General features: G+C 44.6%; 3 protein-coding genes across 5 annotated transcripts; 1 reads left to right on the top strand and 2 right to left on the bottom strand.

The window, feature by feature from the left end:
• The first annotated feature begins 314 nt into the window (after positions 1 to 314).
• LOC133899152 (plasma membrane ATPase-like) lies at positions 315 to 5,131 on the top strand. 2 transcript variants are annotated; one of them, XM_062340110.1, is made up of 11 exons: positions 315 to 445; positions 1,224 to 1,343; positions 1,439 to 2,807; positions 2,920 to 3,084; positions 3,171 to 3,409; positions 3,523 to 3,555; positions 3,652 to 3,733; positions 3,821 to 3,981; positions 4,081 to 4,254; positions 4,357 to 4,721; positions 4,826 to 5,131. In XM_062340110.1, the coding sequence occupies exons 1-11, from the start codon at positions 404 to 406 to the stop codon at positions 4,920 to 4,922; spliced, it is 2,847 nt and encodes a 948-aa protein (XP_062196094.1). In that variant the 5' UTR covers positions 315 to 403; the 3' UTR covers positions 4,923 to 5,131. The 2 variants fall into 2 exon arrangements, with proteins under 2 accessions (XP_062196094.1, XP_062196093.1); XM_062340109.1 differs by having other exon boundaries at positions 3,821 to 4,254.
• A 545-nt stretch (positions 5,132 to 5,676) lies between these two features.
• Positions 5,677 to 6,337, bottom strand: LOC133899153 (zinc finger A20 and AN1 domain-containing stress-associated protein 7-like). The gene has a single exon (XM_062340111.1). The coding sequence runs from the start codon at positions 6,172 to 6,174 to the stop codon at positions 5,677 to 5,679; it is 498 nt and encodes a 165-aa protein (XP_062196095.1). The 5' UTR covers positions 6,175 to 6,337.
• A 3,369-nt stretch (positions 6,338 to 9,706) lies between these two features.
• LOC133899154 (ACT domain-containing protein DS12, chloroplastic-like) lies at positions 9,707 to 14,116 on the bottom strand. 2 transcript variants are annotated; one of them, XM_062340113.1, is made up of 10 exons: positions 13,732 to 14,116; positions 12,219 to 12,273; positions 12,028 to 12,147; positions 11,855 to 11,949; positions 11,601 to 11,685; positions 11,437 to 11,496; positions 10,927 to 10,982; positions 10,309 to 10,414; positions 10,178 to 10,246; positions 9,707 to 10,077 (listed from the first exon to the last, which is right to left on the bottom strand). In XM_062340113.1, the coding sequence occupies exons 1-10, from the start codon at positions 13,875 to 13,877 to the stop codon at positions 10,015 to 10,017; spliced, it is 855 nt and encodes a 284-aa protein (XP_062196097.1). In that variant the 5' UTR covers positions 13,878 to 14,116; the 3' UTR covers positions 9,707 to 10,014. The 2 variants fall into 2 exon arrangements, with proteins under 2 accessions (XP_062196097.1, XP_062196096.1); XM_062340112.1 differs by having other exon boundaries at positions 12,028 to 12,150.
• Positions 14,117 to 15,784: the final 1,668 nt, after the last annotated feature.

Raw genomic sequence — 15,784 nt, forward strand, 5'->3', positions numbered from 1 at the left:
ATAATCATAATAAAAAATAAATAAAGCTTAAGTCGAATCACAGCCATCCATCAGTAAAAAAAAAATGTACGTACGTCTCAGAGTCACAGCATCACGTACGCATCGCATCGCGGAGTCGTGATACAAAAACACCATTCGTGCGTGAATCGAAACTGGAACTACTGCCTAATGCGCACGTAACATTTAACACGGGATGGGAAAAGGATATAGAGTCCGTACGTTCACGGAGGGCCGAGTAGCTAGGTGAGGTGGGCCCACCAGGCGCGTTCCCTATAAAAGAGGAGCCCTGCGCTGCCTCGCTGCGTTCCCCTCACCGGCCGCCACTCCCCTCGTCGTTGTTGTCCTCCGGCGGCGGTTGTGCCGGCCGGCGTTCGTGCGCAGCAGCAGCAACAGCAGCAGCGAGATGGCGGGGCTGGAGGAGATCAAGAATGAAGCCGTCGATCTGGTACGACCAAGTCTCCAATCTTGCCTTAGTCGAATGATGGTGCCACTCAAAACATTCTTCTTCCTTGATTTTTGGGCTGGTCGATCCTGGGTCAGTCGTTCGTCAAAGCAATCTCCTCAAGATCATCGATTTGTTTATTCTTTGCAACACGTTGGAGATCTGCATACGTGCATGTGATATGATTGATCAAAAGTAACTAGATTCTTAACTTGCGAATGATACTTGATAAATCGTGGAGAACATACTTGTAGATACTTAACTTGTGTGATAATACATGATCAGTGATTAGATGATGACAAATCATGAAAGCGCTACTTCTCGAGAAATAAATCATGAACAGTCCCTTTTCAGATAACATAAAAGTCATCATGAACTATCTAGATCTTTTCGGAAACCATAGAATCATCATGAACAATATATGGATTCCTTGTACGATTGATCCAATCTGGTAACTTTTTAGTCGTATACCTGACCTATAATAATCATCACCAAGCTCAGCTCAGTTAACACTGCTAACTCTCTTTTTTCGCTCATGTGAAGCTAGCGATAAAGACGTCTCTTTTTTTTACTTGATTCACGGGTTGTGCAAGCCGATTCATGCGGTTTTCAGTTTTTTCATCCGTAAACATTACACTTTAATTTCTCCCTTTTTTCTGTTCATGTGATCTTCAACCACCACACTTTTTCAGCTAGACATACTAATCGATTGATTAGATATGCGTACGTCTCAGTTCCAGGGTATTTTAATTTTCGGGTTTTTTTTTTGTGATGATGGCAGGAGAACATCCCGGTGGAGGAGGTCTTCCAGAGTCTCAAATGCACCAAGGGAGGCCTCTCCTCCGACGAGGCCCAGGCGCGCATCACCGTCTTTGGCCCCAACAAGCTCGAGGAGAAGAAGGTAGCAATGGCGATCGATCGATCCTCATGGTTTGTCCGGTTTAGTCGGGAGATTTGTTGCATGGTGTAACAGTTAATGTTGCTCTTTGCGTGCAGGAGAGCAAGCTGCTCAAGTTCTTGGGGTTCATGTGGAACCCGCTGTCGTGGGTGATGGAAGCGGCGGCGATCATGGCCATCGCGCTCGCCATGCCGCCGCCGCCGGACTGGCAGGACTTCATCGGCATCGTGGCGCTGCTACTGATCAACTCCACCATCTCCTACTGGGAGGAGAGCAACGCCGGGAGCGCGGCCGAGGCGCTCATGGCGAACCTCGCGCCCAAGACCAAGGTGCTCCGCGACGGCCGCTGGAGCGAGCAGGACGCGGCGGTGCTCGTCCCCGGGGACGTCATCAGCATCAAGCTCGGAGACATCGTCCCGGCCGACGCGCGCCTGCTCGAGGGCGACCCGCTCAAGATCGACCAGTCGGCGCTCACCGGCGAGTCGCTTCCGGTCACCAAGAGCCCCGGCGACAGCGTCTACTCGGGCTCCACGTGCAAGCAGGGCGAGATCGACGCCGTCGTCATCGCCACCGGCGTGCACACCTTCTTCGGCAAGGCGGCGCACCTCGTCGATAGCACCAACCAGGTCGGACACTTCCAGAAGGTGCTCAAGGCCATCGGCAACTTCTGCATCGCCGCCATTGCCGTTGGCATCGTCATCGAGGTCATCGTCATGTACCCCCTCCAGCACCGCCGGTACCGCGACGGCATCGACAACCTCCTGGTGCTCCTCATCGGCGGCATCCCCATCGCCATGCCCACCGTGCTCTCCGTCACCATGGCCATCGGCTCCCACCGGCTCTCTCTGCAGGGCGCCATCACCAAGCGCATGACCGCCATCGAGGAGATGGCCGGCATGGACGTACTCTGCAGCGACAAGACAGGCACGCTCACCCTCAACAAGCTCAAAGTCGACCGCGGCCTCATCGAGAAGTTCGTCAAGGGCGTCGACGACGGCGAGGTCCTCCTGCTCGCCGCCAGGGCCTCGAGGGTCGAGAACCAGGACGCCATCGACGCCGCTATGGTCGGCATGCTCGCCGACCCCATGGAGGCTAGAGCCGGTATCCAGGAGAAGCACTTCCTCCCCTTCAACCCCGTCGACAAGCGCACCGCGCTCACCTACATCGACGTCGCCGACGGCAGCTGGCACCGCGTCAGCAAGGGCGCCCCAGAGCAGATCTTGACCCTCTGCAACTGCCCAGAGGATGTCAAGAACAAGGTCCACGCCGTGATCGACAAGTACGCCGAGCGCGGCCTGCGTTCTCTCGCAGTCGCCAGACAGGAAGTACCGGAGAAGCGCAAGGACAGCCCCGGCGGTCCATGGCAGTTCGTCGCCCTGCTGCCCCTCCTCGACCCGCCGAGGCACGACAGCGCCGAGACCATCAAGAAGGCGCTCAACCTCGGCGTCAATGTAAAGATGATCACCGGTACATTCTTCTGCTTTTCATCATCTAGGAGTACTTGTACATTTGTCACTGCAAGATGGATTGAGAGGTGAAGTGTTGAGGCTGACACCAAGTGTGAGGCTGACACCTGCAGGTGATCAGCTTGCCATTGCCAAGGAGACCGGGAGAAGACTCGGCATGGGCACGAACATGTACCCCTCGTCGGCGCTGCTCGGGCAGTGCAAAGATGAATCCATTGCCTCCATGCCTGTGGATGATCTGATCGAGAAGGCCGACGGCTTCGCCGGCGTCTTCCCAGGTGAGAACTCGAAAGGAACTGGGTTGCAACTGCCATTGCACTCTTCTTCAGTTGTCCAATCTGAAGTTGCCGTGTTGTTGATACAGAGCACAAGTACGAGATCGTCAAGAAACTGCAGGAGAGGAAGCACATCTGCGGGATGACCGGGGACGGCGTCAACGACGCGCCCGCGCTCAAGAAGGCGGACATTGGGATCGCCGTCGCCGACTCGACCGATGCTGCCAGGAGCGCTTCGGACATCGTGCTTACCGAACCGGGGCTCAGCGTCATCATCAGCGCCGTGCTCACTAGCCGGGCCATCTTCCAGAGGATGAAGAATTACACTGTACGCACCGTCTGCCTGACAAATTGAAACCCACACTAGTTAAACAGCATGCCTCTTCGTTTCTTTTTTCAGGTAGAGTTCTGACTGTTCTTTATGCTCTTGTTATTTCTCAGATTTACGCGGTGTCGATAACAATCCGTATCGTGGTAAGTTAATTTTCCATGGGACTGAAGGATCATCCTATCCAGCTCCAGCACTGTTTATATGCTCGTCCGAAAACATGTAATGGTTGCAATCTGCAGCTTGGGTTCTTGCTCATTGCGCTTATCTGGAAATTTGATTTCTCACCGTTCATGATTCTGGTCATCGCCATCCTCAACGACGGTGAGTTCCGGTAGCAACTTCAAAGACTCTGAATCTTGCACTATGTCACTGGCAAGCTCAACTTGTTTCAAATTTCAATGGATGCAGGGACGATCATGACGATCTCCAAGGACCGGGTGAAGCCATCCCCGCACCCGGACAGCTGGAAGCTCAACGAGATCTTCTTCACCGGGATCGTGTACGGGTCCTACCTGGCCGTCATGACCGTCATCTTCTTCTGGGCCATGCGGAGCACCGACTTCTTCTCGGTACCCAACTACGCATCCTCTGTTTCTCTCCATGATCACCAATCCCTGCAAGATACTGAGGCCTTTAATTCATGCTGGCCCGACGACGGCGAACGGCAGAGCACGTTCCACGTGAGGCCGCTGCACGGCAGCCGGGACGAGATGATGTCGGCGCTGTACCTGCAGGTGAGCATCATCAGCCAGGCGCTCATCTTCGTGACGCGGTCCCGCAGCTGGTGCTTCAGCGAGCTGCCCGGGCTCCTCCTCTGCGCCGCCTTCGTCGTCGCTCAGATCGTAAGCCATCAGCTCCGTCTGAGCTTGCATATATACTACATATATGCATCGATCGATCACTGAACGAAACCAAGAAAAAAAAAAACTTTTTTGTTGTTGCAGTTTGCCACTCTTCTGGCAGTGTACGCCGACTTTGGGTTCGCGCACATCCATGGCATCGGGTGGGGCTGGGCCGGCGTGATCTGGCTCTACAGCGTCGTCACCTTCCTGCCCCTCGACCTGTTCAAGTTCGGCATCCGGTACGCGCTGAGCGGCAAGGCGTGGGACACGCTGTTCGAGAACAAGATCGCGTTCACGAGGAAGAAGGACTACGGCCGCGAGGAGCGGGAGGCGCAGTGGGCGACGGCGCAGCGGACTCTTCACGGCCTGCAGACGCCGGAGCTGGCCGGCATCCTCAACGAGCGCAGCAGCTACAGGGAGCTGTCGGAGATCGCCGAGCAGGCCAAGCGCCGCGCCGAGGTCGCAAGGTATGATCGCTGCTGCTGAACACTGTGTGGGCTGTGAGTCCGCGCCGCGCGCGGCAACCTGACCGGCATCTTGGATTGCCGCCATTGCTGTGTTGATGATGCAGGCTGCGGGAACTGAGCACGCTCAAGGGGCAGATGGAGTCGGTGGTGAAGCTCAAGGGCCTCGACATGGAAGGCATCCAGCAGCACTACACCGTATGATTAACCGGATTCGACAGACGCCGCCGCTTTCGAGCCCGCTGCGCATTTTCAGTGGCGGCGCCAAGCGGATCGACGGTGTTGTCGTCGCCTGTAACTGAATTCGCAGTGTCCGTCCGTCTCCGTCCTCGGCTGCCTTGCTAATGGCGCTGGGAGGAGAGTAGGCTTGGCTTTGTTATTACTTTTGTTAATTATTACAGTTTAGTTTACCATTTGGGAGGTGCTGCAAACTAGCATATGCCTAATTTGTCACAGTGTATAGTATATTTCTAAATTAGTCAAAAATAAGAAGAGAGTTGCAGTGATGTGCTAAAGAAGTCGTCTCCTTGTCACCTATATTTTGGTTGGATGTTTGTTTCACGAACCGTCCTCCACCGGTCTTTGATAGCACTCTTGCCTCTGGATCTACAAGTGCTGCCGAACCATCTTTGCTTGCCCCCGCTGTGACACCATCCACCGGCTGTCCTCCACTGCTCCACCCCTACTCCCAAATTTCAGCTCGCAACTATATAAAACAAAGGTTTCATTAATTTGTACAATTTATTAATTTTGGTTGTGAGGTGTGTTGCACATGCCATCTTTTTTTTCCGATTACAAGGTGATTTGCGCACGCACATACCACTACACATGCACACCACGTTCTTATACACGTGAGTACGTCCTTATCATACGTGTATAAATAATACCGCTAAAAATATTCATATGTACATAAATAGTAGACACTATGATTTAAACCTAGACGAGTAGAGTCGTACCCTCACACCTCTATTACCACACTAATGACATCTTTGATAGTACGAAAAAGGAGAAACAAATACATATGCATGCTCATGCTCTCAAACATGATAAGATCAACTAGTTGACATCTGTTGTCAGGCAGCTTCTCTCCCTTCTCCTCCGTGTAGCGGTGGCCGTGGCTCCCACTGAAGGTGGACCTGCAGCGACACGTGAACCCTGTCAGCCTGATCTTCTTCAGGCACATCGCACAACGATTCGGACACGCCTTCGTCGCCGCCACCTGGGACGTGGAGGACGACACGGTGGCGGCGGCGGCTGCCACCGCCAGCTTAGCTTCCACTGCGACGGTGGATCGTGCGACGGCTTTGGGCACGGACACGGCACCCGGCTCACTGCTGACATCGGGACCATGCTTCTTGTAGCAGACGGAGCACATGTCGAGGGTGGTCGGGCTCCCGAAGAAGCCGACGCACAGCGGAGGAGCGGCGCTCTCCTGCGGCTGCCCGAACGATGACATCTCCTAGTGCTGGAATCACATCTTGCGCCGCGCGGGTCGAACACGATCGTGATCGCACGAGGATAAGGTGCTGCGATTGGTTGCAGAATCAGCTGGTCCAAGCCGAGGTGTTGTTCAACGCTTTAAGAATTAGTCTGTTTGTCTGAGCTTTTGGCTTCTCTGAAAAATTGTACTTTTGCTTTTTTGAAAAGCTGCTTTTAGATTTTAGCTGTTGAATTTACAATAAATTTTTAGCTTCTCAGCACACTATTTCTCATAAAAGCTATTCTTAGCTAACTTCTTAGCTTCTAGTTTATTTCCTCAGAAGCAGACTTCTAGTTTCTTCAGAAACCACTTTTCAACAAACTCATTTGTTTAGGTTTCTGGGCTTCTGACAGAAGCGGAAGCTAGAAACAGCCTAAAATAAACAGAGTTTTGGTGTAATTAGCTAGGGTACTTTGGTGGAACCTATTCATCAGATTTGAGTTTTAGAATTAAAACAGGTGCTCACAATTATAATTTGGTTATATATATTCAGTGGCGGGGATTGAAGGAAACGTCACAGGGAGCCAAAGATATTACCTATCTTTTTCTCATTGAAAAGGACTTCAATTTGGAGAAAGATAGCTAGTGCATTGGCACTTGCTAGCTGTTCATGCGTAGACAGTATGGGCCAGCTCCGAAAGGAAACCCATCTAAAGCAGTGAGGGCCACTAGTGCATGGACCAAATTAACTACTACATATTAGGTACTAACAAAAAAAAGCTAGAAGGGCTATGGCCCAACCTGATCTTCACTAAAATCCGCCATTACATATATCATTGAGAGCTTTTTTTATTTTTATATTTTTTCAATTAAAAATTTAAATAAATAAATTCCTCGTAAAAAAATTACAAAACTAAAAACCACCCCTCTCAGGCTCTTCCCACCGCTGAAAGCCACGGACCCATGTGAACAGTAAATGTCGGCGAACAGTACTCCAAAGTTAATTTCACTTCTATCTTTTCTATTTAAAACAGTGATGTTCTGTTGCTCCAAAAATTCTAAAACTTTTTATACGTGTTCCATAATTCATATGCAACCCATTTTAATTGAATTCACCCAAAAATCCTATGTAGAATTTAAACTAAAATTCTCCAAAAAAAAGGCTACTTTTATAACTTTTAGCAATTGTTAGGGCCTCAAATAAATTTCTAAAAATCTTGTAAAATTCACTAATATTCTTCTTATGTGATGTGATAATTTCTAAAATTATTTTTAGCACTAGGTTTATATATGTTTGAATTCAAATTAAGTTAAAAGAAGAATATCACATGAAATTATAAAAATACATATAAATGGTGCATTACAAAGGAATCCACCTTTTTACCATATAATATAGGGCTGAAAATAATTTTAGAAATTATTACATCACATAAGAAGAATATTAGTGAATTTTACCAGATTTTTAGAAATTTATTTGAGGCCCTAACAATTGCTAGAAGTTATAAAAGTAGCCTTTTTTGTAGAATTTTAGTTTAAATTATACACAGGATTTTTGGGTGAATTCAATTAAAATGGATTTCATATGAATTATGAAACACGTACAAAAGTTTTTAGAATTTTTTGAGTAACAGAACATCACTATTTTGAATATAGAAGATAGAAGTGAAATTGAACATCGGAGTATTGTTCACCGACATTTACTGTTCATATACTGTAGCTTACCGCGCTTTGCAGGGCTGTAAGCCTACCCGTCCCATGAAAGAGCGGTAAGGATCTGTGGGACTGCTTACCTAACCGCCCCATAAGAGGACGATAGGCGTCTAGTTTTGCAATGTTTTTCACGAGGAATCTATTTATTTAAATTTTTAATTGAAAAAATAAAAAAAACTCTATCATTGATGTCATGTTGATACAGAGATCAAAATTTGTACTTCCTTCATGTTAAAAAAGCTTTGGCCAAACTTTATAAAAGCAACATATTGTGGATTCTGGAGCTTGTTACGGAAATTTATGTGGTTGGAGGTAAATTGTGGCAGAATATCTAAAATTTTAAGTCCTTCAAAAAATCATGTATACATAAAATTTAAAAAATATTTGCGATGCAAGAAAGACTTAAGTTAAGGTGCGCTAAATGGGGCTAAGGCGCGAGATTGGTTTGCGAGCCGAGGATGGGTTGGGGAACTTGGCTTACTTAGGATCTAGTTGCATTTCTTAGGGCTAGAACCGTATTTAGTTGAATATATCCGGATCCCACGGCCTCAAAAAAAAAAGTTCCCCCTTCTCTCTCACACACACCTGTTCCCCCTCCAGTGTCTTCTGATTTTTTTTTTCAATAATAGTATTTTTGGAAAATTATAAAAATAATAGTTAAATTCACAAAATTAAAAGAATATATATATCTATCGGTACTCCACATATCGACATCCTATGTGACAGTGTACCAAGAGGTGGCACTCCGCATGCCGACATGTCATATGTCTCGCAAACGATATTTAAAGAAAAATTCATAACTTTTTAATATGATTTCTGATGGAAATAATCTTTATATTAAATTATAACTCTCGATGAGCTCAGCAACTTTCATTTGAACACTTTTCCATTTAAATCTGTTTAGATGCCCAAAAAATGGTTGTAAATTTTAGATTTGAAAAACTAGATCTATAACTTCTAACCACCTTTTGGGCATCTAAACAAATTTAAATGAAAATGTGTTTAACTAAAAAGTTATAGATTTCATTGAGAGCTATAATTTTTATATAAAATCATCTTCATCCAAGATCATATCAAAAAGTTATGAATACTATTTGCGAAACATATGACATGTCGACACGCGGAATACTGACAGAACCCTAGACTTAATATCATATAGAAAGTCGGCACGCGGAGTATCAACAAGTCAGAGAAGTCGCTTGTCGGCACTTCGTATATCGATAGGTATCTATTCTTATAGTTTATAAATTTAACTATTATTTTTTAATTTTCCAATAAAATAATATTATTAAAATAAAACCTCGTGTCTTCTCTGCGTTTCATTCAAACATTCACTCCTGTAACTTTTTCATGAGCTTTACATTCTTCTTTTACTTATACTCCTATCAAAAAACCATGTGTGTTTCCTATCCCTATGTATACTCCTTTGTTCGAAAGATGCCATGAAACAGTAACCTTTTGAGATCAAATCGAATGCATGCGGATTTCCCCCCCCCCCCCCAATGTGCACCAACAAGTGAGATCAAAACATATTTGCACATCATACCGAAGCAAGCAAAATGTGGTTTGTTTAACATTGACGTGACCTGGGCAATTTTTTTCGAAATACTCTATTGTGTTTTTTTACATAATGCAGTTGTATACCAGTCATTCTTAAAATTTAGAAACAAAAAACCACAATAAAATTACCTAATATATAATTTCACCATTAGCCACAAGACGGTTGCCAAACCTTTGGACTAGTCACTACACGATTTTGTCAGAGTGCTAACCACAACAAGATTATTATCTGTTACTTCATTAATCGGAAAATGGAATGCACAATACAACCACGTTATTCCATCCAAACATTGGATGATGGCCCCCACAATTTTCCATCTTATTGATCACCAAACATGCATCCCAGGTAGCAAAATAATCATGTGTTACATGATTAAGAATCGCAATAGCACGTATGGCTAGGCTTCTGCAGTTGATACAGAAGATGCCATGCCTTCAAATGAAAAATTGCTTAAATTGGTGTAGCGCCATACGATACCCCCTCCATATTTAAGAAGTTATTATGCGTATTTCAACAACAACTATGATGATAGTATCCGATTCATGTGAATCCATCTCATAAATTAAGTGAATGGCTGAAAGGTGGGGACCTTCATGGTCATCTGTCTAGAAGCTGGCCTCCTCTGTTGTCGGCCTTCTCAAGAAATAGCGCAGGCTATTAACAAGAACCTGAAGAAATAAGATAAATCAGAACAAGGGTACAAAATGCCGTACTGACATGAGTTTGATGAGCATCAGGTGGCCAAAGAATGGATGTTGTAAGCTTTACCTGTTGCAAACCCTTGATCAGGGGTTTGCCCCTATAACTGACATGGAATTTTGCTTTAGCTAGTAGCCCCTACAAGATACAAAATGTCAGGAGAGGAATAGTTCCGATATATAAGGAACAACTGGTTTCACCTCAGTGTCAAATTCTCCAGATTGGACAGTGATGTTGATGTCAGCGATGATCTTAACAAAATCTACCAGTAACCCTGGACGGTCTGCTGTTTCCACCACAAGTAAGCTGAAACGAACAATATAAGAGACCAAATCAAAGAGATATTATAGAGAAGGCAATTTTCAAATAATCCAGCATGTCCATTGACCTAACTGCAGTGGGTCAAGAAGCAAAGCACGATGCATCTTAAATGAATGGATATAGGCAATGTATTTTTTATTCAAAATCTTCAAGGCAAAATCTGATCATAACCATTCCAGATGGCAAATACATTAATGAAAGCTAATACTAGGTCGGCACATGAACATGCACTTAGGCCCTGTTTGTATGGGCTTTTACAAGGCGTTGCTTCTCTAGAAGCCTACTATTGGTAGAAGCCAGCAAAAGACTGCTTCTGGCTTATGTGGCTTATGTAGTAGTGAAGACTGTTTTTGCTTCTCAGAAACCACAGCCACAACAAAAGCAGGCTGTTTGTTTGGATTTTTAGCTTCTGAGAAGAAAAAGCCCAAACAAACAGGGCCTTAGGTTGCTTCTAGATCAATAACATGTCATTGCACCAGGTAGGAAAGACGTTATACCTTCTTTCAGGGCCATCATCATAGATATCTATGTGAGTTGCTATGTCCACATCAACCTGTCAATTTACAAGTGAACAACATTTATACACATAGAGGATTTACAAATCTTCAGCACAATCAACGATGAGAAATAATTCTGATGCTACATTTGGCAGAAATTTCATGATCATTGTACCATGTGGAGTTCACTCAAGCCTATTCCACAGATCTAGATAAAAGATGATAGTGGGAAAAGTCCATGTTTAGCATAAGAACTTTTTACATGGTTATGTGCACCAATAAAACAGAGATTAAAAAACTGCCAACTAAGACAATCATAGCAAAGAGGTTTACTACAAAAACGATTGATTGGTACACCTTTATGTGCTCTTTCTTTCTCATTATAGATATAGATAAATATGATGGTTTAGGGAGCCTCTTGTATAGGCATCAAGATGTTTTCAGTTCTTCAAGATTTCATGCACCAAAAAAATGTGAGTAACTGAATTACTAATAAATTGAAGCAAATACCTGCTCCGTAGGGGGTTCTGGCCCAAAAGTTGCACCCATAGCCAATTGACTGCTAGCTTCCTGGTACCAAATAAACAGCAAATAGGTTTCCCTTAGTAAAATTTTACATTTAAAATTTAAAAAAGCAATGAAAAAAGAGAGAGGACAGAGCTGAAGGCAATTACTGGATGGTACTGTATCATGGTGTTAATAATCGTAAGTCGTACTGCTTCTAGCAACTCTGGATCATCAATTTTGCGGCCAGTGGACCTGTAGAGTATTCCTGTCACTCATTCTAGGCAAGAACTGATGGATACAGAAAAGTGCAATTAAGAAAGATGTCGTATTCTGTTGCAAGTGGGAGATTAAACTTATACCAGAGATTCCTCACACTGAGTTTTACATATCTCATGAAATAGCATAAGAAAGATCCACTTACGATTTTGTTATCGAAAACTTGTTATGCTTGCCGGAAGAATCAAGGCAGACACTTGCTTTGACGACATTTAGCCCCAAGTTCTTCAGGGCACTCATCTGACGTTAAATAAAGCATATTTCTCATAAATCTAAGATCGGGGAAATGTTAATGAGAATTTAAAGTTAACAACATACTGTATCAAGAAGATCACCAAGACGGTCACCCAAGGTTATTTCTACAATGGTTGCATCCGGATCTGAGTCTTGATCTATTATAACTTTCGGGATAGGGACTGTATCAGTGTTGCTCCCATCCTGCTAACCAAAGTATATGTGGTTGAACATGCAAGTTCATCCAATATTTTTTGTTAACCTATGCTATATACCTCAACAGCCGCAGGGGAAGCAGCCCTGGGGACCCTCACAGCTGGAGAGGACAATCTACAGAGAGGAAAAGATCAGTTGTAAACACTGCAGAAAGAAAGATAAAAATATACTGGACGAGTTCTAAATAGGAAGATTATGACTTTGTAAAAGATAGAATAACAAATGAACAACTACAGTATGAACATCCAACAGAATATTTTTGCATTCTTTTTCACAGACCGCAGCGATGGTCCCCTAACTATTGCTTTCCATTATAATAAAAGCCAATAATATGTATTCCCATGCAATTTCGGGACACCCAGAATTCCTATCAGATACCTACTTGTCAGTTGTCACTATGAATGGACTCAACAGACTTTATAACTTAAAATTTGTTAAATACATAATATTAAGCAGGTGAATGTTTACTACCACACGTTGACAAGATAATAATAATATCTTGTCAAATCCTTAAGGAAAAAATATAAGTATAAGTACAGTTCAAGGGTGAATGGCTTGACTGCTGATTGTTCTCAGACTGCGCTATTTTTTACACCAATTTGCCATTTTGCACAATACTGAAAGACTTAAAAAGCTTATCAGCAGAGAGACTGCTAAGCATGTTGTCAAAGTGACTTCTGGACCTTGATATAGTAGCAAGAAAATGAAACACATGTTCATTGAACAATAGCACAGGATAATGACAAATGAAAATTGTAAAGCTACATTATGTTGCAACTCAAAGGACCAATGATTTGCAAGACAAGCAAAAAATATGCTCCCCTCTACACTTTATCAGCAGAGGGAGCTCTAATCCATAAGTTCACAAATCTAAGAATAGAAAAATAAGTTAAATGACCATTGCGAAGTGAAACAGGTTCTTTGTAGCCTTGCTTCAAGAAATAAAATAAAAAAGAAAGAAAAGAACAGAGTTCAATTTCAACCAAGAAACAGCTAGATGAATCAGACTATAGCATTTCTTCGCTCTGTTTCATCAGAGAAATTGTGCAAGCATGACATACTGTAGCAGACATCCCCTGATTACTTTATGGTTTACGTCCATAACTCTTTAGTCCGCATTCAAATTGCGAAATGAAATGTCAATATTTACACCAAATAGCTCATAGAGCTATAACAAGCAGTCAGGCTCCTGAGCACAGTCATGGCTTCACCAATTACGACCACCATTGACCAATCAACTAAAATATCATCCAGAGGAACCAGAATATGATCACAAAAAACTGTACACTTTTCTAACTCTTCATGATTAGTTAAACCAATAATAAGTAATATATTCTACAACTCAAACAAAATAAATGAATCTGAGCATCAAGTTATACCAGCATGATGCCAATTGAAAGATTCAGAACAAAACTAGATTATGTAGTAGCATTCCAAAAGCACAAGGTATAATAAATTCTAAAAAAAATGTCAAGCCTTTGAAATATCGTACCACAACAGAATACTAAACAAAGGCTCCAAATGGAATGCACGCACCCAAAAGAAAAGGAGAATCTTGGCCAATCCCCTCACCTCAGCTTAGCGGGCGCCGCCGGAGCAAGAGGCCGCCACAGAGCCAGACCCACAGCACGGCGCCCACCCGGCGCCGCCTGCGACACGCCGGTGCACGGTCGGAGCGTCCCGGCGGCGGCGGCGACGGTCACGGCCATTTCGGCCATCTCTCTTCCAGGAAACGGGCGGATGGGGATCCAATCCGATCCAAGAACCCAGGGGCCAACAAACAGGGGGCGGGTGGCTGAGGAGGCGGTGCTACAAAGGCGAAGGCGAAGGCGATGGGATCATGACGAGGATGTCTACGGCTGTCGCGGTGGCTCTATCCATAGGATAGGGGGACGGGAATGGGAGGTGGGCTTGTGCTCCCCCTCTCCCCTTCGCCTCACCTCACCCTCCTCCTCGGGATATATACCACTCTCTCACTCTATCTCTCTCTCTCTCTTCAGTGATGTCTCTTTCTGAGAGAAATCTGGAGTTTTGCAGAAGGCAAAGACATGGAGGAATTGTGGTGTGCAGAGAAGACAGGTGCAGATAAGTTGGTTGAGGTGGTTCGGTTTCCTGTTGAATCTTGGACACTTCAGTGCGGCGGCGAGGATAATGTAGGTACAGAGTATAACAACTAACAAGTCATCTAGGACACTGGGAGAGAAATGGTTTAGGGCATCGGACTGTAAGAATTTTGTGTATTTCAGTTGTATATTTATGTTGCTGTTGCCATTGCGCCAAAAAAAAATGTAGTGTACTTGTGTGAAGAAACTATACATAAGGAATTTGTCGGTTATATGCAAATCTTGCTGTTACTTACATGAATTTTCATATTGAAATTTTGTTTTTGGGACAACCAGGTGAGCTCCTCTTCATTTGGCCTAAGATGGTTTCAGCCTAGGCCTGCCGGTTTGCTCCTTCTTTAGCTGGGGGAGCTTAGGGTTGAATGGGGTCTTTTTGGGACCAATCGGTCCTGGCTTGTGGTGGCGACGGAACGGTTGCTCCCGGGATTCTCGTACTCATGCGCACGTCCATGGCAAGGCTAGGGTCTCTACTATCCGCTGGATCCTCTTTGCACCATGGGGATTAGATCGAGCGGCGTCGGGGATCAGGAGACCCAACCAAATTCGGTTGATGGAGCCCTCATTGGGGGTCGTGCGACTGGTGAGGGATTCTATATCTTCACGAGCTCTCTTCTCGGTTGGCAAAAGGAAATGTGTGACATCTCTCTGTTTTGGTTGACCTTCTTCCTATCTGGTGTGTGGTTGAGCGTGGGGTTCATCTTCCTTCTCGGCTTGGAGAACTGCAGGAGGGAGTTGGTGGTGTTGGAGCCGGCGTTGTGTCGCCTAGGCTCGCCCGCACGTGTTGTTGCAGTGCGGTTGGCTTTGTATCTCCGATCTTCACGTCACTGGCAACGGTAGGTGCTAGGTTTTTTGGGACAGCGTCTAGTGAGTCGTGCCTAGCCTCTCTTCTTCATGCATTTGAGCGTGTTTCACTGTGAGTTTTGCTCTCTCTCTTTCTCTGGACAGTAAGTTGCTTGTGGATTGTTGATTTATGATGAGTAGTTGAACTGAGGTTGGGCACATTATCTAAGTACAATAGTGTATAGTCATGTGTTTGGTAACCCTGGATACTTGTTTTCGTGATATAGTCTGATATCTGCTTGTGCACCGAGGAACATCGGTAGTTGGCTATCAAAGGGCTACCTATTTTGTTCTGGTGATATAGTCCGATTTCTAAATGCTGGTATTGATTTAGTCATTTAGCTTTGCTAGTCTCTGTCTTTTGCTATTTTGGTTCAGTTTTGTGCAACTTGTTGGTCATAATAGTACTATCCAAGAAGATTTTTGAACTGTGTCCAGGCTATACTTACTAGTTTAGAACTTAGGTAATTGTCCGATCAATGATGTGTTCAACAGAACAATTAGGGGGCAAGACATCTAATATCTTGGGGCCAATTGTCATTCATAATCTGAGAGTAATTTTACACCAATTTTGTTCTTATTGTCAGCTCTTTGAGGTACTCATGTTGTATATAACTATTAATGTGACCTTACAGTTTATTTATTTTCATATCATGTGTAAA

Source organism: Phragmites australis, chromosome 18 (genome assembly GCF_958298935.1).
Source record: "Phragmites australis chromosome 18, lpPhrAust1.1, whole genome shotgun sequence".
Lineage (NCBI taxonomy): Eukaryota > Viridiplantae > Streptophyta > Magnoliopsida > Poales > Poaceae > Phragmites > Phragmites australis.